Source organism: Bidens hawaiensis, unplaced genomic scaffold (assembly GCF_021521415.1).
Source record: "Bidens hawaiensis isolate Kalapana, Puna unplaced genomic scaffold, B.hawaiensis_p1.1 tig00024623_1, whole genome shotgun sequence".
NCBI lineage: Eukaryota > Viridiplantae > Streptophyta > Magnoliopsida > Asterales > Asteraceae > Bidens > Bidens hawaiensis.
The window spans coordinates 223,529-246,477 of NW_027493888.1; the positions used below are offsets into that span (position 1 = coordinate 223,529).

Consider the following 22,949-nt stretch of genomic DNA (forward strand, 5'->3'; position numbering starts at 1 on the left):
AATTTTCTTAACATACCGGTATACTTTTTTAACTAAGTTGTATTCAAAATGAAGTAGTGTTCGCTCGTAAATGGCTTTTGTTTGTAATTTTTTAATTTATTAATGTATGAATTATTAATTTTCACAAAATAATAACAATTTGGTCTTTATTACTTAATGTTAATCGTGAAAGAGACCATTATGTGATTGAAATCCTAGATGTCATCTATGTGGGATGAGAGAATTGTGAAAGACGGGGTAGGATGATCACTCCTTCCACCGACTGTGTGTACAGGCTTGGCGCCACTTGCCAAGTCAACCCAAAGGGACGCCATGCACCACACCGAATGGGTGCTAAAGGAGCGCTAAAAGCGAAGGCGTGATTAGCATGGTGGGCGCGAGAGTGGAGATGAGTGTGGGCTCTGTGTCAACCCAAACGACCAATGAAAACCCTTCATTTTTATTTCAAATAATTTAACATCTATCCATTTTAGATGGTAAAAAATTATTTTTACACGAAATAACATGTTTTAAATTTCCTATTAAAAATGATTAATTTCTTTATTCGGTTTCTATTGTAAATCATGTACACCATCTCTTTTAGTTATACCAAGTTTAGACTTGTCTATTTCAAGCGACAAGTATGGTTTCGAAAAACAGATGGTACAAACAGACAAGGCTTGTTAAAACTGTAACAAACGGTCTGATTTTTATCAACCAGTTACCAATTTACGGCGCTTAACATCACCCATAATAGACGAACAAAAAGACCTAGAAGCCGATCTAATCAGTAAACCAGTAATATAGCTGATTCAGTTATCAATCCAATTTTCGAAACATTGATAAAGCTCAAGATTTGGCCATGTCTTAACATTTACAAAGCGCAAAACATTTATATAACGAACATGAATTTGTCAACAAAACCCAAATGAAAAAAATATGGGTGAAAAAAAATTAATAAAACCCTACTCATCTTTTATATTGTGTTTTTTTTAGTTTCTATCTTTCAATCGACTAAAAAATAAACACACACACGAAAGGTATCTATCTACGGACGCTTGCTTTCAGGACTGCCAAAAAATGTTGGGATCGTTACAGTACAATGTTCGGTCTTGGATTTCTTGATTAGCCACATGATAATCAATTAATTGTGCTTGAGCTATCTTACATATCATCAGCCCAGTCGGAAGCATCCACCAACCGCCATCATCCCTGCAAACAAACACCACCACAACCGCCACACAGGCATAGGGTTGATCAGGTACTCTTACAAGAGTTTTTATGAGAAAATAAAAAAATATGCGCATTTTAAACTTTAAATGCTTGATCAATCATGAAAATAAATAGTAGCTTACATGCTCAAGCTCCACGATAAAACATCTAGATTATTGTCACCGGGCGGTAGTTGATTTTTGTAATGAAAATATCCGCATATGAAGGCAACCACCTGTTTCACAAAGAAGCAACACATGATTTTAATTTGTGAAACATGAAAAAAAAATATGTGTAATTAATTGCTAGTGCTTGTGTTCGGTTAAAGTTGAATGAACAAACAAGAGCATGCCCTTGTTCTTGTGTGTTCGGTTCATTAATTACACATCATTACATGCCTACGTTCAAGTGATGGAATAGATAACTTACAACGTTGACCAAGGATGTGATATTCCACAAAGCATAAAAACGTGCGAGGCCCGATGAACGTTTAGGTGTGTGACTAAATAAAGCACTAATTCCAGCTGGAAACGGAAGGAGAATGCCAAGAGGAGTAATAAATAAAACCAAATATAAATCCAGCACGGAGTTCGAGTAAAGCTGAAGCAACATGAGCAAAACAAGAATAAAATCTCCTAAAAGAAGAATAGAGATCACCAACCCAACAAGATCCTGCCAAAACAAAATAACAACCTTAGCGACCGTCAACAAAGGCAAATTGTTGAGAAACCTATGCATAAATAATATGTACCTGATGACCAATTGGTTTGACGTTGCAAATAATAAAAGATAAAGGGTACCACAACATGTTCTCTTTAAGTGATTGTAAGCTGCTATTATTTAATATCCACCATGATGCTCGTCTATGTGGCGTTATTAACGATTCTGTCTCTCGTCTTTGCTCTTCAAGTTTACCATAATAATTATTCATATACCTTGACTGGTCAACTGAAGGTGAACCACGGGTCTGGTCAAATGAAGGTGTTGATTGCTCATCCTCAATAGCAGAGACTATTAATCCAAATTGATAATAACCAGAAGCAGTAGGCTGAAAACGAGCTAAATCAACACGAATATGATGGGCACTTAAAGTTGGATTCGCATACGTGTCGAGCCAGCTTATGATTGGTCTAAATGTTGACTTTAGTTGATCACACCGCACAAGGCGTAGCTGCGCGTTTAGACCCGCAACCAAACGGTACCAAACGGTGGACGGAACAGACTGCAAAAGATACAAAAGAGAACATTATCATATTGTGTTTCTTGGTTAAAGGTTAAAGTCAAACTAACAAACCTGACTCATCAGACTGGTCAAAATGTTGTCACTGTGAAGAACAAAAGGAGCCATATAGCTTCCGTCCCCGCCAAATACTAAAGAAAGTGGAAATCTTTGATGAAGTGTCGGAGGAAGGTCGTCTCGTTTCTCATCTCCACCAAGAAAGAAATCCACATAAGCAAGCATCATATCAGAAGTTGCAGAAACCTGCAATTTTTTTCAAAAAAAGATCATTATGTTTTCAGTCAATTAGTTGTAGTAATTGATCACCGTAAAAAGAATAGAAGAATAACCTTAAGGCCCTCGTATAATGCACGGGAACGACATGAACGTAAGCACGCGTGATCATATTCTGATCTAACAAACTCACGCAACCTTTGTATCTTCTTTTTACGACACCATAGCAGCCATGTCCAAGAAAATGGATATGAAATAATGGAAAGAATATTATAAAATGAACCCTCCCACCATTGATAAGCTGCTAAAATGTTAATTTCTTCTGCAAACCTATTAAATGCATCTTCATACCTGCCACACCGCCCACACGTATCAAATGCCTTATCATACCGCTAATGTTTAAAGTTTAAACGCAAGAAAGAGAAGAGCCATACACAATTTCAGCAACTTGTTCTGAAGGAGAATGAGGGAGATGCCAAGGTTCACTGAAAGTATTAGACCCCAAGAAGTACATGCGATGCACATGATTTCTGGATTCCTCATTTCTATTGGTTTCAAGGACCTGTATGGAAAAAAAAGACTATTATTTCTACAACTATTAATTGAAAATTCTAAAATATGAAACCTATTTTAAGCCGACACTACTTCACCCACGTTACCGCCTACGGTAACAAGCTAACTTAAAAATATACCTCATTTAATGACTCCAAGAAAGGAACTGAGCGATCCAATTGCAAGCCGCCATGCCTAGCTGGCACTAGGCTAGAGAGTTCATCACCGCCAACAAATTTCACACGAGCAACACTAAGTACAAGAGCAAAAAGTACGAGCAAACTTATGATCATGAAACCAAATACCCATGGCCCACCAAATGTGTAAATCAACTCCTCAAATGTAGTATAACAGTGTGGCATGTGGTATCTTTCAGAAACACACTTATAAGGGCATGGAATATCAGAAACGCCACCTGTCATATGATATATGCACTGTTAACAAAACAAACCTAGACAGAATCTTGTGAATTGTGTTGGCCATTCAATTATATATAACACTAACTTCTTGAAAAAGAAATCCACTTATTTAGCATAGATGAAACTGAATATAAACCAAAATACCTCGAACAGGGGTAAAAATGGCACGATATGGAAACTCTAGAGTTGGGCAATCATAGCAAAGAGATCTTTCAGACCCGGTGACATTCTTGTAGGTGCCAAGTGGGCATTCCTAATAACAATTATAAAAGCCAACATCAACATAAAAATACTAAAATATCCCAATTATCAATATAGTAGGTCTATATATTACTTAATAGAAACAATCCTACCTCACAAAAGATACCATGGAGCCCTTTTGGACAACTTATTCCAGTTATAGTTCCATTGTCCCCTGGTTGGCCCAAACCTTTACCAATTCCTCCTCTGCCATATTTAATGAAGCAAAAACATAATAAGAGTATGTAAAGCCAATACTGATGTCAAACAAGAGAAAAGAAAAAAGTAGTGATTTGTCAAGATTCAAACCCAATATTAATGCTTCCATTTACACTTGCCACGGGTTGATATTCATCGCCAACTGTAATATCTGACCAATGAAAATGAATCCTACCGCCGCCACCACCACCAGAATTCGGACCACCATAGCCGCCAACGGTTGAGATTGTAGATGATTTGCCAAGTGCCAGTCTATCAACAAAGAGAAGAACACTTCCACCAGATCCACCACCTGGACTAATCTGAGGGTTAGAATTGACATTTTGCTTTCTTATATTTTCTCCAAAGCTTTCTCCATCAGCTGTGAGTGAGCCATAGATGTACAAACTTGACAAAGAGTGCTCCAGTGAACCCATCACTATATCAAATTATTAAAAGTTTCAGGTGAAAAAAGGTCAACGAAAAAAAAAGATACTAAAAACAGCATAATTTAAAGATCTAGAAGCTTACCTATGATACCACCACCAGCAGTTGCACCACCCAAGCTATCATTCCCACTGCCACTACCAAGCTCACAGGGGAAATCAGCATCACCATAAGTACCACCACCCTCCACGACCAGACTGTTATTATAATATGCATTCCCACCTCTGCCACCGTGGCCCCCACCACCACTGGGGCCCAAACTCAAGACTTTTCCTTGACCCACCCCACCAATGCACCCTACAAATCCCAATTGTATTAAACATCATTACACCTAACAATCACAACTTGTGATACTAGAAACAGGTTGTTTTCGGTCATGAGCATATAAATGATGCATGTTTCCAGATGCAATTGGAGCATATAGAAATAATACCTAAACCAGAAGCAACTATTGATCCAGAAGGTTGAATAATCACAGTTCTGACCCATTGAAAATGAACAACAGATCCTTCAATGGAACCTTCAATAATTATTTCTTCAACTCGACATATCTGCAGAAGCATGATGTCTAATCAGTATGCCTAATATGAAAAGATAATCTTATTTAATTATATAATTTATCACCTGAAGAGTGAAGGACAATGAAGAGTTCACATTACAGTCTTCAGGCGGATGAATTAGTTCCATGGGGCAAACCTCAAGTTCACAATTTGACCTGCAATATTATCATATATCATCAACCAAAGTTTGAGCCAAATCATGCATTATACTAAACTGTAATTACTTACAGGTAGTTATTAGTTGTGTTCTGCAATGGACCTCGGACCACGGATCCAGGCTCAACCTACATATGTGGCCAAATATGCATTAGTACAAACAGAATGAGTGATGCTAAAAGCGTCTAAGAGTCAGAGATGGCATCAAAATATATCATATGCACTGATAACTTTACATTGATACAGCAAAATATTGATAAAACCAGATGTTGAGCTTCTATAATATTTCCTTCACCAGTCAAATTCAGTGAACCTTGTCCATGAATACCAAGATTTGAGTTTGATTGTATCACAGATCCACCCTGACATAATTAGTTAAATGATTTAATTACTTACATAATAAAGAAAGTCTCTGATTAAACTTTTGAAAAAGAGAAGAAAACTTACCTTGAGAACCAGTAAATTGCTAGCCTCAAGCAATGAAGTAGCAATAATTGGATCGCCCTCACCATCACCATCTATTACCATTTTGGAGTTCAACATCAAGTGCAACTTAACAGACATTCGCAAAGCCCCATATATCTAACAAAATATATTAAAAAAACAAGAAAACAATAAGAATACCATTGAACTATTTATATTATACTATAAGAGGTTAAGAGCAAATAAAACTTATACCTCTCACTTACCTTGATAACTGAATCACTCATTAAAAGTTCTTCTGCGATTAACTCAAACTCTGACACAGCATCATGGGGAAGACCAAAGCTTAAAACAGCTGAGTTTGATAAACTAAGTTGTCCCTGAACCTATACAAGTTAAAAAAATGATATTATGTACATATAAGTCTATTTTTGTAGCATAAAGCCTTCTAAATCATTTTACTAAAATATAAGTTTATTATCATAGTAATATTTGTTTTGTTACAACTTGGACGAATTATGACATGTTTTAGCCCGCCCCGTTATGACCCATACCCAACCCGTTTTGCATGCTCTAGAAATGTGCAAGAATTGCAGTAACTGACATGTTGACAACCTGCACACGACTCCAACGCAGAGGAACATCAGCTCTGGCAAAATCTTGAATGTCAACACTGGTCCAACGGGGCTGATTTGGGAATGCAAAAAACGGTGTGTCTGTATCCGTTGACCTGTTGTGATTGTTAACTTTAAGCCTTCGAGGAACAGCATCATAGAAAGTTCCTGCAGCACCCGAATTTGCTGGACAGCCATAACTTTGCCCCCCTATAAAATAGAATGAAATGTTGGCAGCTAAAATACCATCTCAAATGTAATATAATAGATGAGGAATTAATGTGTTATAAGTTAAAACTGTTATTTCCTCCAAAAATTTAAAGACGGTTTGTCATTTTGCATGTTTTTGGCCAACTGGTATTAATTGAAACCAAATACTTACTTATAACAGGCTGGATTGCTGGAATATTGATTTGAAACACACTAGTTTCATTTACACCAAATCCAGCTAAAAACAAGCCGGATGTTGTAAAATGACAAAAGGACATAACTCTTTAACAATGAATGGTTATTGATAGCTTGATGCAATTTATTATTGCCTTTTTAAAAAGTGTAAAGGCATTCCAGTCGATAGGCATGTTTTCGGCCACATGGGTGACCTTAGTGAGAAAATTGTATACAGGGGTGGCGCCCACATTCATTATCCCTAATTTGAACGAGAAATAATGTTCTATTGATAAACCACATGAGCACTTCACTATTTCTCTTTTATTTTGTGTTCATGTCTGATAAAATTTCCCTTCTACCACAGTCCAAAGATGCCACAAGAGAAAGAGACTGATAAGTATTCAATGGAGAGTCGAAGTCATAGTCAAATGCTTATTTGGGGAGTCAAGGTCAAGGGCTAAAATCATGAGGAAGTTTCCAATAGTTATTTACTTATCTAGAATAAATAGGCCTAAAGTCATATGTTTATTTTTGTCTTGTTTATGTTAATCAAAATTTAGTTTCTTAACCTTTATTTGGAGAATTGCCATCTCAAATTTGCTAACCTTTGTTCTTGAAGATTAACCCATCTCGAATTGGGTCATACTATGTTACTTTTTCAATAAAATCAATCTTTAATTTTCCGGTTTCTATCAGAGTCCTAGAGTTAAAGCAAAGCACATAAAGACCAAAATCCATGAACAAGTGATTGAGTACACAATTTCTATAATTCAACATATAAAGGTAGAGTTGTTGTCTAATACCTGGTTATAAGAAGTTTTCACAAAGACCAGAAGCATAAGTGTACTCCTAGATACACCCTAATAGTGATTTATAACTATAGATCATTGAAGATAAATGAGTAATTCTCCTAAAAGCCTTATAGAATTTCAATAAATTCACATATAAGTCCCTACACTATATTTTTGCATAATTAAATCCCTAGATCTACACTTAACTGTTGACATAAAGTCCTTTTCTGTATAAGTAAATCCCTAGACTTCTCATAAATTAACAAAAAAGGTTTTTCTATGATTAGGTCAAGGTTTTAATAAAACAACATTCCATTAACCTAGAAGTATATGGATTTCTGATATTTAACATATAAATTCCCTTCAAGTTTCAACAAATTTAGGGGCATAATCATTGTAAAAAAAAACTTTTGGTTGAAATTTTTAAAAAACCAAGCATCTAATCATACAAAATTAGGAACTTCTATGTTAATAATAAAGTGCATGGACTGTATCGCTAAGTTATATTAATTCAGGTCAACGATATCAAGAAGTCCAAATTTAGATAAATGAAAACAAGGGTAACAATGTAATACGAATGTACCATGAGCAAAAATTGCTTGGTCATCATGTCTGCTGAAAACATCTACAGATATTCTACCACCAGCACCACCAGCAAATCCATTACCTCCAGATGCACTTAAAACACCACTACCTGTCCTGTTCTTCATACAACAAACAAAGATAGTAAACACATAAATTTACCATATAATCACTTATCCTAACCATTCAAAAAAAGCAGCAACAGAAAACTTAAAAACATAAGGAAAGAGACCATTACATTTTATGTGCCTTCACAAAAATACTGCCACCGGACCCTCCACCACCTTTAACACCGCCATCACCACCATCCGCAAAAACACTCCCTAAAAGCTCAACCGCATCAACCACCTCAACCCGAACCCTACCACCACCTTTCCCACCATAATCCTCATCCTTACTAGTCGTCCCACCTTTACTCCCATAATCAAACGGCAAATCCAAATCCGACCACCCATACGCATCACCGCCCCACACATCCTCCGGCAACTTCGTATTATCCACCACACAACACGCACCTCTCCCCCCATGCCCACCACCACCTCCCAACACCCCTTTCGGCGACCCGCTCGTATACTCCGGCGGATCACCACCCAACGCCGTCACATTCACAACCGAACCATCCTCAAACGACGCATTCCCCGCCACCACATAAACCGTACCACCTACCACCACCGAATCCAACCCTAACCTAAACTCAGAACTAACATTCACAATAACCGAACAACCAAACCCTAAACACGTAACCCTAACCCTAGGCATCACATGTAAGCTCCCAACACCTTCTATATACACATCAGTATCAAATATCAAACTATTATTCAGTTCACACGTGGCGTCTAAGCTACCAGTACCTCGTAAATCGGCGCACGTTAGCGGCGGCGGGTGCGGTGACGGTGGCGGCGGTGGCGGAGACGGCGGCGAGTAATCGCCGTGGAAATCGAGAACCGAATACTCGTCAATTGGTTCAAAATGAAAATTAGGGTTTGGTGATACAAAACCAAACCCTAGGAGTATAATTACAGTGAATTGATAGATAATTAGAACAGTATCCATCAATTGAATGAGATCGAATCATATGGTGAATTGATCGGAGATTGACGGTGGCCGGACGGCGAGATGAGTTTAAATGTAATATAATAATAATAATAATAATAATAATAATAATAATAATCTGGACAGCATGAATGAATCAGTGATGATGATGATGTGGCACATGAATGTCAGTTGTGATATATAAATATTATAGATATAACTCATCTGTATGTATACATTTGGTCAACACTTGCTAATTTGTTACATGTTTTTAGATATAGGTGTTATATATAATTATAAAGAATATTTGTCTTTTTTGATTAGGTGTGTAGATAATGTTGTATTTTTACAATCATGTAATACATGAAAATGACATGAAAAGTAATCAAATTAAAGATGTGTAGAAGTGTAGAACAATTGATGTTTTTTTAATTGATAAATAACGTTAGAGCGGTACTTGTTTTTATGTCTTAATTTAGAATACGACGAATGTATTATATTATTAGAGCTTTGATGGCGTGACTGTCCGTTAACAAATGGTTGAGGATCGTCTTCTAGGTTATTATGACTAGATAGTTGTTTTAATTAGACTTTTGTTCTGTTGTATGGTTTCAAAGTTTTAGATACATACATGTTTAGGTCATTAACATATGTTATGGCTAAACTGCGTGCATAAATCTGGAAGGTGTATGTTTTTCATCTACTCAAATGACGTCAAGATCGCCCATTTGGTACCTTTGCACACAACTTCATAGATATAACAATATATTTGGTGTATCCCTTGTTGTTGTGTGAAGTTAGCTAGGAGGTTGCAACTTAACTCTTTGAATAAGTCTATGCTTCCAAGATGTTGAAACGTAACTGAGCACGTACGATCAACATAGGTATAAACACATGACCCCATACAAGCACGACCCAATGTTTCAATCATGCTTCCCCAGGGAAGACTTGTGTGTGATCGTCGGGGCTCGTTTGCCATCATAAGTCTTCATGTTTTCTTACATCCTTGTCTTCATAAAGAACTCAAAGAACATAATCCTTGCGAAGAATCTGATAAGCAAATTGGGCTTATAGTTTGAAGAGATTATCTGGAGTCCCTTTTTCATAAAGTGTTATAAAAGTATCACGTAGGTCTTAAATATGATGGTCAGGCCATTTGGGTCAAAAGTTTGGTGCGTGATGCATGAATCTTTGACTGTGCCCTCACGTTTGGATGGACGGTCATGTAGAAATTAGGGTGTGGATGCATTAGGTTTGGCCGTTCTGGCATGTGAAAGTGATAGGTAGCCATGGAGGAGTGATGTGGAATGAAGGATCGCAATGTATAGGCCATGATAAGGAAACTATTCGCGCTAGTTGACACGGTCATGTCTGCGGTCGGTTGCGTAGAAATCAAGCACGAAATGAGGGTAGGCGGATTACAATAATCGAATCAACTACATGAGTTTAGAGGTAATTGCAACCATGAAGAACCAAGTCAAGTCGTGAAATTATTATGGGCTCATATTAGTATTAGTTACATAGAAGCCCACACATTGAAGCCTAGAACCAAGAACATGATCCAAAAGAAAGACCAGAAAACTATGAAAACAGATAATAAAAAACGTTCCATTGCCGGGAATCGAACACGGGTCTCCTGGGTGAAAGCCAGATATCCTAACCGCTGGACGACAATGGAATATTTGTTTTGTTTTGATATATAATATCCACTATAACAAATATGAAATATATATCACTCTATTGTCAACATCATTAAACTTTGAAACATATACATATATGATATAAACACATGAATATATCTGAACAAGCACGAAAACATAAAAATAAATTTTATCCTTAGTCCTTTGTTCCTATAAAAAGCTTGCGCTTCCATGCTTATGATGTTTAACTATCATTTTGCATGAAATGTGGACATGTCTACTTGTAATATCAATATAATTGTGTATCTGTGTTATATTGTTATGGTTTAAGATATTTATTTATAGAAGACGATGATAGGCCGAAAAGGTGAATACTTGTAACTGGTATTTCATGATGGAAATAAATTTTGGTGACATCAAAGCCCAACATTAAGATGTTTTTAGGTGTTAAAAAGATTGCACATAAGTTGGCGGAACCAGAAGATGGTTCTTCACTATTTGTTCATAATATTTTCAATCCATTATCCAACGTTGTAACTTATTTATAGTTTGAACCTCCAAATTAATGCAAGTTCGGCAGAGTGTTAGCGTCATAATGTTGCAACAAATTACATTAGTCGTAACAATTAACAAACGTTGTTCAAAGAAAGATAGTGGCTTAAACTCAACTGAAAATAACATGAAAATGGTCCTATAGTTTTCGATTCGATTTCAGCTCAAGTGTTCAGACTGTAGATGATTCCGAGAAGAGCCAAACTACCGTGTATATTTACAAGGTTGAGCCCAAGCAGAACCTGACTCAAGCTTGTATAGCAAACACCATGTATACAAATCAGTTAACGATAAGTGTAGAAAAAAAGGTAAGTCATCACATAAAACTGATTGGATGATCCAATGATGGTAAAACATGGTGCAGGATACTGATTACTGAACTAAAAGATTTGGAAAAAAAAACAAAAACATTAAAAAAATTTCATTGCCGGGGATCGAACCCGGGTCTCCTGTGTGAAAGCCAGATATCCTAACCGCTGGACGACAATGGAATTTGAACAAGTTTCTGATATAAATTTTATCACTTAATATATACTAAATAAATACAGTAAAATTCTTTTTTCTAAATCTATTTGGCTGTATATGTGATTTTTGTGCTTATTGTTAATTTCTGAACTACATAGTGAATATGTTGATTTCATTCCCTAGTTAATAGGGTATAGACAGCCTAAGCTCGAGCTCGGCTTGTGTAACTTAAAAGAGCTCGCGCCCAGCTCGTTTTTTTATTATTACTTTCATATATATTTATATAATTTTTATATACAACATAAAATATATTATTTGCTTTGTTTTATCATAGTTTTATATATAATAATATAAGTTATGTAAATAATGTTTAGGCTCGAGAGCCTACACAAGCTCGTTTAGTAAGCAAACTTGTTTTAGTCTCAAGATGCTCAGCTTGATTCGATGTTATCTACATCATCCAATATTAACATAAGTACAAACACCACTAAAGTTTCTTGTTAGTATTTACCTTTGTATGCAACATATATATTTCATGGATACAAATCATCGACGTTAATTTTTCTACGAAGATTACATTGTAGACAACTTTAATTAAGGCATTGCTAGTGTTTTCTTAATGAATGTTGTCTATAAGATATAACTCATTGCTTACATAATATTATGCAAATTCAGTTGCCTAATCACTTGACCAATTTAAAGGGGTATTATGTACTTCAAGCATATGATAACACACCTTACATCTCCCATATGACCTTGCATATATATGGTGTGCATTGTGTACGCCTATGACACCATTGTATAGTATATATCCAAAAGAGGAACCACCCAACATAACAAATACTAAAAAAATAAATAAATAAATAAAAGGATTCAATTACAGTAGAGAAACAGGTAAGCGGGTAACAAGTTACACCACTAACCCCCTTTTGAATGATAAATCTGATCATACTAAAAACAAAGTTACAGTTATTCGGCGTCGGTATGATATATTCGAGTCTCTTTAAATACACATTATAATAAAATGAAAATGCAAGTGAACATGCTTCAATATGATTGAACAAAATTATTGGGTATCTTGCATGGTCTAATCATTTGAAAATGAATTATAATTATTTCAAACAAATCAATGGATTCCCAATCACACAATTCACATGCTAATCCCACGTTTAACACAAAACAAGCATAATGTTGTTTGGCATGTTACAATCGATTGGTTATACGAGCATCTTCAACCAAAGTTTCTTCTACATAATTGAATCTTTTCATTTATATGTATCGGGAGTATTAGCCAATTTAATTTTTCGTTTTCTTTTGGAGTAATTTTTGTGCGACTAGATGTCGGGGGGCTTCGAAAGGCTTAGAACCCGCATACAACTCACTTTACTCGAGTTCTTATCATATAATAGAACATTGATTTTCTCCCTAATAAGTGGTGTGTCATACACTTCTTGTTGGAATAAAATCGGGACTCTATAAGGACGTTCTTGTTAAATTCTTGTCACGTGCATGGTTCGAATCCTGCTTAACACATCTAGCATTTGCCAACCCACCTAGTATTTCTATTTGGTGTTTTAAGTTAATGTTTAATTAGAATATTTTAACCTAATGTTTAACGAAAGTATTTGTTAAATTTTAATAATATATTCATATAAAAGTTTATTTATATTATATTGATTAACTGAATTATAGTATATACATTAAATATTAATATTTAACTTAATAAGTTGACGGGCTATCGTATTTTAATAACTCCAACTATGGGATATTGGTCGTTGTCATCATCACTCAATACTTTAAACTAATATTCATGCGTCACTCCTAAAATTAACAAAACACTAACTTAGTTAGTTTTGGAGATTGTCATCCTACCGGGCACCAAGTATGTGGGGGATAAAATGATAACATATATCCCAACATTTCATGTCATCATCTCTAGTCAAATCCACCATTTCCGGTCATAATCCCCTCCAGTCCACCATAGTTTAAGTTAACCAAAAGGCCAATTAGTCTAGTTATAGTCTCATGGATTTCTTTATTGGAGGTCGTAGATTTAAGTCTTATGCAGTTTGCTACAAGCTAAGCCCTAAATTTTGGCTAGTTGTGTGGTTCTTCCTAAATTAGTGCGTTGGTTCATCACAATCCTATTTTTCAGACATAAGAATGATCTATTTGCAAAGGTGAGTCGGGGGGTCCGGCCTTTGTTGTCCTAAAAATTAAGTATACATTTAAATTTTCAAGATTTAATGATTTATTATAACTAAAAAAATTACAAAAAAAAATGTACCTTAAATAACAAAAAAACATAATGATCGTGACAACCAAAAATATAGTTTGAAATTCAAAAGAAATAATAGAAAGAGAAATGACACCAACGGCCAAATCACCCATGTGCCAGAGATTCTTATTTTTCTTTCCTGTATATAACACAGCTAAACCCTACCTGCAACCCACCACATCCATCCATTCCTCACCGTACACGTGTCCTATGTCCTTCATCAACGATCACTATCATTCCCATTCAAACAAGTTACATCATATACATTCATAAATCTTGTATATCTTGAAAACATTTTCTAAAAATAAATCAGACACACGATAAATATAGATGTCCCAATAAAAAAATTAGATACTCTAAAATATTCTCTGTGTGGATAAAAATGGTAAAATTGGTTGTATTTTTTAATTTTAGCTAAGAGTTTGTTAATTACACGATTTGCCTTATATTTTGATATAAACAATAGTTATTTGGTTTCCTAACATTAGGTAATCGATTCTATAATTTTTTGTATGTACCATAATTAAGGGAAATATTCATAGAATAGTTACTAGAAATCTCTTGCACGTAGACTAGTCAACTTTTCCTTAGTCGTATATTCTAATGTTTTGAAATATTTTTATGACTTTTATAAATAGGTAACCAAAACGAAATTTCTATGGATTTTTGTTTACTATTTAATTATTTTTTATTTTACTTAAATTGTTCAATTATTAAATTTTTAATACTTAATGCATTTTTGTTTTTTTATTAATATTTCATACTCAAGCTAAATAAAAATATAAATAACAATCAATAAACAATAATTATGATTCGTGTATATACTATTTAGATCACTTAGTTTAAAGAAATAAATGATAAAAAAGAACTATAACTTTAAACATCTACTAAAAGTTGAATGGTTTTATTGAAAAACTTATACCATGTTACTTTTCCATTATAGTTGAAGAAACAAATCATTTTATTTTAGTTTTTTAAAAAGGGATTAGCGAGGCAACTTGTTGTTTATTTAGCTGCTAATTTATTGCAATCGTTTTGAGTTAACGAGAAATTGAAATATTTTTTTTAAAGAAAGAAAGAGGAACAATCTATTACATCATTAGTCAGGTATCATTAAGCTAAATATGTCATTCTAACAAAGAAAGAAAGAGGAACAATCTATTACGTCACCTGATATCATTGAGTTAAATATGTATGTTTAATAAAAATAAAAAAAAATATGTAACTGATTTGATTAAATATTTTCAGTTATTTTGTTGAGTCTAATTAAGTTGAAATCATGTGAAAAAACGTCCATATTGACCATTTCTTTCCACCTAAGAAAAATCAAATCCTTATAAAAATAATAATAAAAATATAAATATAAAAATAATAATAATAATATCTTTGTGCCATAACCTAAAGATTCTCTGCCATCCTATATAAACAACCCATGAATCTACAAACATAAACACACACACGGGGATCTGAAAAAAAAAAACAGAATTCAAAGACAAAATTGTTTTGAATTCATTTGATCATCAAACATGGAACATGTGACAATGTGTTTTATGATGGTTGTTTTTGTTCTTGTGATGTCTCTTCTTCTTCCATCCATTAATGCTCAAGGTCCTGGTCCTGCTCCTTCTAATGATGGTAATAATAATACTAATAATTACTTCATCTCTTTACATATGTTTTTTTTATTTACCGAATACCGGTACCGAACTGATACTATTTTCATGTTTTATGTTTTGGTATTTTCAATGGAATCGGTACGGTGTTTGCTATATGGTTTCACTTGTTTTCCATATCAGTATGGCTTAGGCTAGTACCGTACTGATTGAACACAATCAGTACGGGTACTAGATTTTTTCAAATGTTTTAAGTTTTGGAATTTTGGATGGTACCGTTACCTATGATTTCAATTGGTTCCAAACTGGTTTCAAACTGATTTGATTTCGTTTCAATTTTTGGGTCAGTTTGGTTAAAAGATTCTTTTGCCCACCTCTAGTGTGCATGGTTTGGTTTAGGCCGGTTTTGGGTTAAAATTGAACGTAAGACCAAAACAATGAATTTCTAATTTTTTTGGGGGCTTATCGATTTGGGGTCGGTTTGGTTTCAGTTATTTTGGTTCTCATTTGAGGTTAAAGTTTATAGAAAAATAGAAATAATTGTTTTTATAGTATTTAAGTTACATATTTATTAAATTCTTATAACTTATTTATATAAAAAAATGATAATCTGTAAATTCGGCCGTCGGTTTTTGTTTCAGGTATTATGATTGATTTTGATGTTCTATTTTTGTGATTTGTAGGAGCAGCTATTGATCAAGGGGTAGCCTATGTGTTGATGCTAGTTGCTTTGGCTCTGACTTACATCATTCACTAGATTTTTATTTTAAGGGTTATTTGCTTATGAGGATTGATGATTTATTCGTATTTTTTGTTTCTGGTTATTTATCATCTGGTTGCCAATTTTCTGGGTTTGTTTTGACATTTTAATTCAAACCCAATTCTTTGGTAATGTAAAGATATTACTTTTTGCTATTGTTATGTTCAATTATTTGGCTGGAGATTGTTTTTATTTTTCTAGATTTGTTTACATTTCAAAATATATGATTGTACTCGTCTGTTAAGGTCTCCTTTAACTAACGAAGCTAATCAGACAAATCGTTTCTTACATCAAGATCGGTCATGCATCACCATTCGTCATGTGAAACCATAAAAAAAGTCATTTATTCGGTCAATTATTACTTTAGATGTCATTAAAGTAAAAACAACGTTCAAAACAGTAGCGTTGGCTGACTCTAAACACCAACGTAACCATGAACTCGTAAAACCACAATTTCTCAACTATTCAAGTTTCTCACGATCTCCAAATCTCGGGTTCTATCTATTCTAAATATTGAATTTTCCCAACCGTTCACTAACATTGTTGAAGCTCGTTTTACAGTCACCACAACCGACCATCTCAACCACTCAAAACGCCCACAATGACATCGCACCACACAATGGCAGTGTGGATGAATCTCTACCCCCATCACCCAGGGGCGGATTTATGCCCAGGCCAAGGTGTGCCCGGGCTACCACTCAAGTTCGTCTACAAAGTGTATAATTAGCGTAAATTCATTTTTTTTTCTTGTTCATTCCACCTCATCAGTATTGCCACTAGGAAAAGCAGTTTCTTCATTTGGAATAGTCATAAGAAAATTGTCAACTTTAGCGGACGTCGAATTGCTAGCAATGGCATAGTTTAGTGGTTGGTCTGATGACTTCTTTGGAAGCGGGTCTATGCGTATTTCATGTGGGGACAAAGACGAAGTGGTTGGTTTGATGACCAATAGACGACCCGTTAGATGTACCATAAAGATCAACTTATTTTTTGTTTGTATACAAACATGACTGGAACATTGTGAATGAGTTGCATACGACTTGAGGATCACCGACTACCTCTTACAACAGATACAAAGACAGCAATGGCTAAGGACGGCTCATCAAAACGCAAAGTCAAAAACAAGGCCATTGCTGACTTTGCTTATCAAGCTATACGAGCTAGTTTACGGCCTTAACTGATGTAAACTTGTCTTCTTCCAAGTGCATTATTTTAAGTGTGTGTTTAGATTCAAGTGTATATCTTTTAACATAAACAAATGCATGATCGTGCATAACATCATCAATCTCGAACTCACGAACCAACACCAAAAGCAGTAAATATTATATTAAACTCGAAAATATTCGGATGAAAGTGATAAAAGTATTTGAATAAAATGAAAGACATGCAAAAACAGTTTCATCAAACTAAGCTTACAAAACCAGACATCCCTTTAACAGCTTACTTCTCTGATGAGTTTGGTCCTCTCTTCTTTCCAAATCCAACAACTGCAAAAACACAAATAATTATCAAGCGCATATTCCACATAATGTGCTCTGAGTTGAAACCGAAAAAGACCAAACATGAACCCAAATATTTGCAAAATCAAAACCAAAAAACAGACCAGTATAGAGCGGGCCAGAACCAAACATGACACTTTTGGGGTAGAACGGATCACATTTTGGTTTTTACCCATACCGGAACGAACCGAATCCCAACACTCCCCAAAGAACCAAGATCCTAACCGACACAAATATGCTTAATCGGTCCAGTCCATCATCCACTACTGAGGTTACTCGGTCCAACACGAGTCTTGGTCGTCATTAAGGATGGAAAAGAGACGAGTTTAGATCAGTTATTGGTAATACCAGGCCAACTATTCATCAGGTATTTGTGGTGTAATTATTAATGGTGCAAAGGAGCCGAGCCGAGCAGCTCTACTAAGCTCGAGCTTGTTTTGACTTAGCAGAGCTCGAGCACCAGCTCGGCTCATTTGCGAGCACGTTTTCTATCGCTCAGAGCTCGACTTGTGAGTTGTTTTTTTTCAAGCTCAAGCTCAGCTGAATTATTATATAATAAGTAATTTATACGCCTTTTGTTAATCAATTTAGATATTTAAAAAAAAAACCTTAAACGAGCCTAATTCCGATCGAGATCATGCAGCGCCTTAAAAAAGGTCAAACTTAAAAATATTAAAGGCTCGACGAACCTAAACAAGCTTCCCATAAAAGCCTTGCTCGAACCCGTAAAAGCTCAGCTTGTTTCAAGCTTTTTACCGATCCGAGCTCGAGTAGCTAACGAGCAGCTCAGCTCATTTGCACCCATAGTAATTAATTACCCGTGGAGCATAGAGTTTACATGTTAGATTATTAAAACTTAAAACAAACTAACTATAAAAATTATCAAATTAATTAACTTTAATATAAACTTAAATCCAAACAAATAATAATAATAATAATAATAATAATAATAATAATAAAAAGTTACCGGCGGTAACAAAACGACGGTTATACTGAATGCGCTTGTGAGCACGTCCACGTGGCTGCTTCTTCTTATCCTGTTTAGCGACCTTAGGTGTTTGACCTCTGACCTTACCGGCACGTGCCAATGATCCGTGAACCTTACCTGTAATCAATTCAATTCAATTCATCGGTTAATTGAACATATCTTAGCTCAATTGAATATGAATATATGATCTAAAGCTATTAAACTCACCCATGTTTGATTCTTTGACTTCTGGTGGTTACTCTGTGTTTTAGTTGCAGGTACGGAAGAAGAGATGGTTGAAGTTTACGGCTAGGGTTTTATGGGACGTTGATATAATGGCCCGCTTGCAAATTAAGTTATATTTATTTGTCCCAAGCTTAAACGAGCCCAAGTCCGCGCTTAAAAATAAGTTTGTTTATTAAACTAGCCCAAGTCCGGACCCACTTGTCGAGATCGAGCCAGATCACGAGCCTAAACAAGCATATAATTCGTATAATTTTAATTATATACATACATACATACATATATATACGTACGTGTGTATACAATAACTAATAATTAGTATATATAATTTTATAAATAATTATTTTATAATGTATATTAGTATTTTAGGTTATGTATTAGATTAGAAATGAAAAATATATATATAATATATAAAAACTAGTAAATGAGCCAAGCTCGGATTTGAAAACCCATTAATGAGTAGAGTTTGAGCTTTAAAAATAAAGATCGAAACAAGCCAAGCTCGTGTTTGAAAAACTATTAACGAGTCAAGTTCAAACTTTAAAAATAGAGATCGAAACGAGCCAAGCTCGAGCTCTATATATATTATCATTTGCACCACTAATTATTTAGCTTATTTTGTTATAAATCCAACCCTACTTGTAGAGTATGCATTGGGTATGAAATTTTGGTACATTACCTTACGCGAAAACCGGTTTCTTTACTATGTGATACTCTATTTGGTTTTTAACAATGCTTGGTTTTTATACCAGATTGTACATGGTTCATACAATTTAGGTTCATTCGGTTTTTAACAATGCTCGAATCCTTCATTGTCATAATCCACCAAAACTACAAAAGTAAGAATCGATTTTGGATCACTATAGGAGAACCCATGCCTCCTACTAGAGGTGTATAAACCGGGTATTTTCAGATGCCAAAACCGATGGTCAACAAAAGTCAACCCGATCGGGTAGGAATTAGTTCCGGTATAGTCGGGTATTTGACCGGGTGGTTTCGGGTTTCAAGTGGGTCCGGTCGAGTTTTAATTGGCTACGGGGAAAAATCCTATACCATGTCATACCCGCAAATCAGGCACGTGTAAAAACCAGTTCCAAGTCAGATCCGAAATAGTTTATTTTGTGCACTAGTCTCTTACCACTGGACCCAAGTGGGCTTCCAATCCTACTTCCCATAAATCTTTTGAATTATTACATTTTACCATTACAATATTATCTTCAAACTTGTTTCATAAACCCTAAACCCCCAAATTTCATCTTTATCACCATGAACAACATACTCCAATTAACCCCAGTTCAATTCCCACTAATCTCAACATGTACTCAATCAAACACCCAAAACCCATTTCCAAAAACTTCTACTTTCATCAAATTACACTCCAAACGAAACCCTGGAAAAATCTTGATTAAAGCTGGTGAAAACAGAGTACCAAAATCAACAGACTTGATGACCCAAATTAAGCAATTGGAAGCTGAAGAAGATGAAGAAGAAGAAGTGCATGATGATAATGATATGGTTGACATTGATTGGGATAAAGTGGAAGATGAGTTTAACCCGAAAGCAAGAGATGAAGAAATGAATTATGATAAAGATCCTGAATTTGCTGAGATTTTGGGGACTTCGCTTGATGATCCGGCTAAAGCGCGGTCGAAAGTAAGCTAATTGGTTCAAATTATGTGTGTGTTTTGGGTTAAGAGTGTTGTAGTGTTGTTGAATGAGGATGCATGCTAAGTGTTTGATGAAATGTCAGATTGAGGAGAGGATGAAGAACAAGAGGGATAAGATTATTCAGCGGAAAACGGGTTCTGCGACGCCCATGAAAGTGATTTTTAACAAGTAAGGATTACAGGATTTCTGGAGTTTGTTTGTGTTTAGGCATGTAAACGAACCGACGAACACGAACAACTAAACAAACATGTTTTTTTTTATGTTTGTTTGTTAAGAAAATGAACATGTTCGTGTCTGCTTATGTCAGTTCAACGTTCTAAACGAACGTAAATGAACAAATGCAAACGAACATAAATGAACATAAACTAAAACACACAAACAATCTTAAATGAACACCAGTTGAAGTCTAATACATGTTAATTTTTTAAAAAATTATAAAACTAAGAAGTTAAACGAATGTAAATAAACGATCATAAACGAATGTTCACGAACGGAACACATGTTCATGTTCGTTCGTTTTATTAAATGATCAAAAAATTTGCTGATGTCCGTTCCTTTATTAAATGAACGAACTTCCCTCCAAACAGTTCACCGAACGTTCATTTCGTTTACAGGGCTATTTGTGTACATGAACGGAAATAATGAATGAGTTTTTTCGGACCCTGTTTATATGGTGTAAGATGATATGAAATTAGATAAACTCCTTTATGAAAAAAATGCTTTACATTTTTATGTGATATTTAATATTATTGATTTGTTTTAGATTTGAGTTCAACAACTCGTATATTTGGATTGAGTTCTACCATGCTCCGTTGGATAAAGACGTCAAGATGGTTTGTGATGTAAGTTGGTTCACTCCACTAAATATATTTTGGATGACTTGAATGCTTTATTACATACAAGGAAAATGGTAATTAATGTATTTTCTTTGCAGACGATTCGTTCATGGCATATTATTGGACGTCTTGGCGGGTGCAATTCTATGAATATGCAAGTAATTGCTAAAACCTTTACCTTCCGATTTGACTGTTTTACGTTTGTTAAAGGATGTGATATTTGCAGTTATCACAATCTACTACGGATAAGAGACCAAGTTATGATGATATTCTAGGAGCAAATATTGAACCAGCTACATTTTATAACATTAGTGATCTTGAGATTCAAGACAATGTAGCACGCATATGGTAATCCATACAAAAAATCTAAACATGAACCGTTTATTTGTTTTTTTTTTTGTACTTGTTCATTAGCTAAAAAAAAAAGAACCAGTCAAACGGGTCAAAAGTCAACCGTTCGTTGACTCGGCTGACTCTTGATGAGCGGTTATTTTTAAATATTTTGTATATTAATGATGAGAGAATTCGGTTCATCTTTTTTTTTTCAGGGTAGACATTGGTACTAGTGAGCCTTTGCTGCTGGACATATTAATAAATGCAATGACACAAATAAGTTCCGAGTAAGTTCCATAATTCTGCCTTGTTTGTGTCCTTGGGTTCGGTATTTAAGCGAACGAGTATTAATGACTTTGTTTATTGTTTACAGTCATGTTGGAATCAAACAGATGGTTTTTGGTGGATCCGAATATGAAAACTGGAGTCCAAACTTGACATCAGAGGATGAAGGTTATAGTGTTCATAGAATCTAGGCATCTATAGCATCTCGTATGTAATGTAGTATTCACCATTGTGTTGTCATAGTGTATAAGTTCACTTAATGAAATATGAACTTTTTTATATGAACTTCATTGATGAATCAACCAAGTTTGAGTAGGCATGTAAACAAACCAAACGAAAATGAACGGAGCATGTTCTTGTTCATTCGTTTTACTTTTAACCGAGTGATTGGGCAAACACAATTCAACGAACGGGGTATTCTTGTTTGTGTTCCTTCGTTAACAATATAAATAGACGGTTCATGAACGTAAACAAACACAATGTATCAGACCTAAAAAGTTACTTAACCAAAGACTAAAGCCGATTTTTTTTTCACGTGAAAATATTAATAAACGTAACTAATCTAAACTGACGAACGTAACATGCTTGAGAATAAGTGAACAAACGAACACCTGTTTATGTAAACCGAACGCTCAATTCATTTACATGTTTAAGCTTGAAGAACAAACTAGACATCAACTTTTATAATTTAAAAGTACCTGTTTTATATACATTTATACTCATTTTGTTGTAAATTTATAATTCAGAGTAAAATGCAAAAAAACA

At 34.8% G+C, this 22,949-nt stretch overlaps 3 protein-coding genes and 2 non-coding genes across 5 annotated transcripts; 1 reads left to right on the forward strand and 4 right to left on the reverse strand.

Annotated features, from left to right (window-relative positions):
- Positions 1 to 789: 789 nt before the first annotated feature.
- LOC143569627 (uncharacterized) lies at positions 790 to 9,380 on the reverse strand. The gene is made up of 21 exons (XM_077055497.1): positions 8,252 to 9,380; positions 8,015 to 8,130; positions 6,255 to 6,463; positions 5,906 to 6,025; positions 5,664 to 5,798; positions 5,453 to 5,578; positions 5,289 to 5,344; positions 5,125 to 5,215; positions 4,934 to 5,051; positions 4,585 to 4,797; positions 4,165 to 4,492; positions 3,969 to 4,062; positions 3,760 to 3,868; positions 3,337 to 3,611; positions 3,079 to 3,206; positions 2,761 to 2,995; positions 2,486 to 2,674; positions 1,943 to 2,413; positions 1,621 to 1,863; positions 1,335 to 1,426; positions 790 to 1,191 (listed from the first exon to the last, which is right to left on the reverse strand). The coding sequence occupies exons 1-21, from the start codon at positions 9,064 to 9,066 to the stop codon at positions 1,044 to 1,046; spliced, it is 4,311 nt and encodes a 1,436-aa protein (XP_076911612.1). The 5' UTR covers positions 9,067 to 9,380; the 3' UTR covers positions 790 to 1,043.
- A 1,271-nt stretch (positions 9,381 to 10,651) lies between these two features.
- On the reverse strand, positions 10,652 to 10,723 carry TRNAE-UUC (transfer RNA glutamic acid (anticodon UUC)). Its single transcript has one exon. It is a non-coding gene; the product is annotated as a tRNA-Glu (tRNA).
- Positions 10,724 to 11,656: 933 nt separating this feature from the next.
- TRNAE-UUC (transfer RNA glutamic acid (anticodon UUC)) lies at positions 11,657 to 11,728 on the reverse strand. Its single transcript has one exon. It is a non-coding gene; the product is annotated as a tRNA-Glu (tRNA).
- A 5,922-nt stretch (positions 11,729 to 17,650) lies between these two features.
- LOC143569600 (small ribosomal subunit protein eS30z/eS30y/eS30x) lies at positions 17,651 to 19,124 on the reverse strand. The gene is made up of 3 exons (XM_077055472.1): positions 19,048 to 19,124; positions 18,820 to 18,957; positions 17,651 to 17,840 (listed from the first exon to the last, which is right to left on the reverse strand). Exons 1-3 carry the CDS (start codon positions 19,049 to 19,051, stop codon positions 17,794 to 17,796), a joined length of 189 nt encoding a protein of 62 aa, XP_076911587.1. The 5' UTR covers positions 19,052 to 19,124; the 3' UTR covers positions 17,651 to 17,793.
- A 1,156-nt stretch (positions 19,125 to 20,280) lies between these two features.
- On the forward strand, positions 20,281 to 22,510 carry LOC143569601 (uncharacterized). The gene is made up of 7 exons (XM_077055473.1): positions 20,281 to 20,715; positions 20,813 to 20,898; positions 21,494 to 21,572; positions 21,665 to 21,724; positions 21,793 to 21,914; positions 22,115 to 22,186; positions 22,273 to 22,510. The coding sequence occupies exons 1-7, from the start codon at positions 20,329 to 20,331 to the stop codon at positions 22,373 to 22,375; spliced, it is 909 nt and encodes a 302-aa protein (XP_076911588.1). The 5' UTR covers positions 20,281 to 20,328; the 3' UTR covers positions 22,376 to 22,510.
- Positions 22,511 to 22,949: the final 439 nt, after the last annotated feature.

Coding starts and splice junctions, on each gene's coding strand:
- LOC143569627 (XM_077055497.1), bottom strand. CDS start 9,066: ATGGATACTGTTCTAATTATCTATCAATTCACTGTAATTATACTCCTA. Junction 5,799..5,905: donor TGAGTGATTCAGTTATCAAG/GTAAGTGAGAGG, acceptor ATATTTTGTTAG/ATATATGGGGCTTTGCGAAT. Junction 5,216..5,288: donor AACACAACTAATAACTACCT/GTAAGTAATTAC, acceptor ATAATATTGCAG/GTCAAATTGTGAACTTGAGG.
- LOC143569600 (XM_077055472.1), bottom strand. Junction 17,841..18,819: donor CCGTCGTTTTGTTACCGCCG/GTAACTTTTTAT, acceptor GTGTTTTTGCAG/TTGTTGGATTTGGAAAGAAG.
- LOC143569601 (XM_077055473.1), top strand. CDS start 20,329: ATGAACAACATACTCCAATTAACCCCAGTTCAATTCCCACTAATCTCA. Junction 20,899..21,493: donor ATGAAAGTGATTTTTAACAA/GTAAGGATTACA, acceptor GATTTGTTTTAG/ATTTGAGTTCAACAACTCGT. Junction 21,573..21,664: donor ACGTCAAGATGGTTTGTGAT/GTAAGTTGGTTC, acceptor TTTTCTTTGCAG/ACGATTCGTTCATGGCATAT.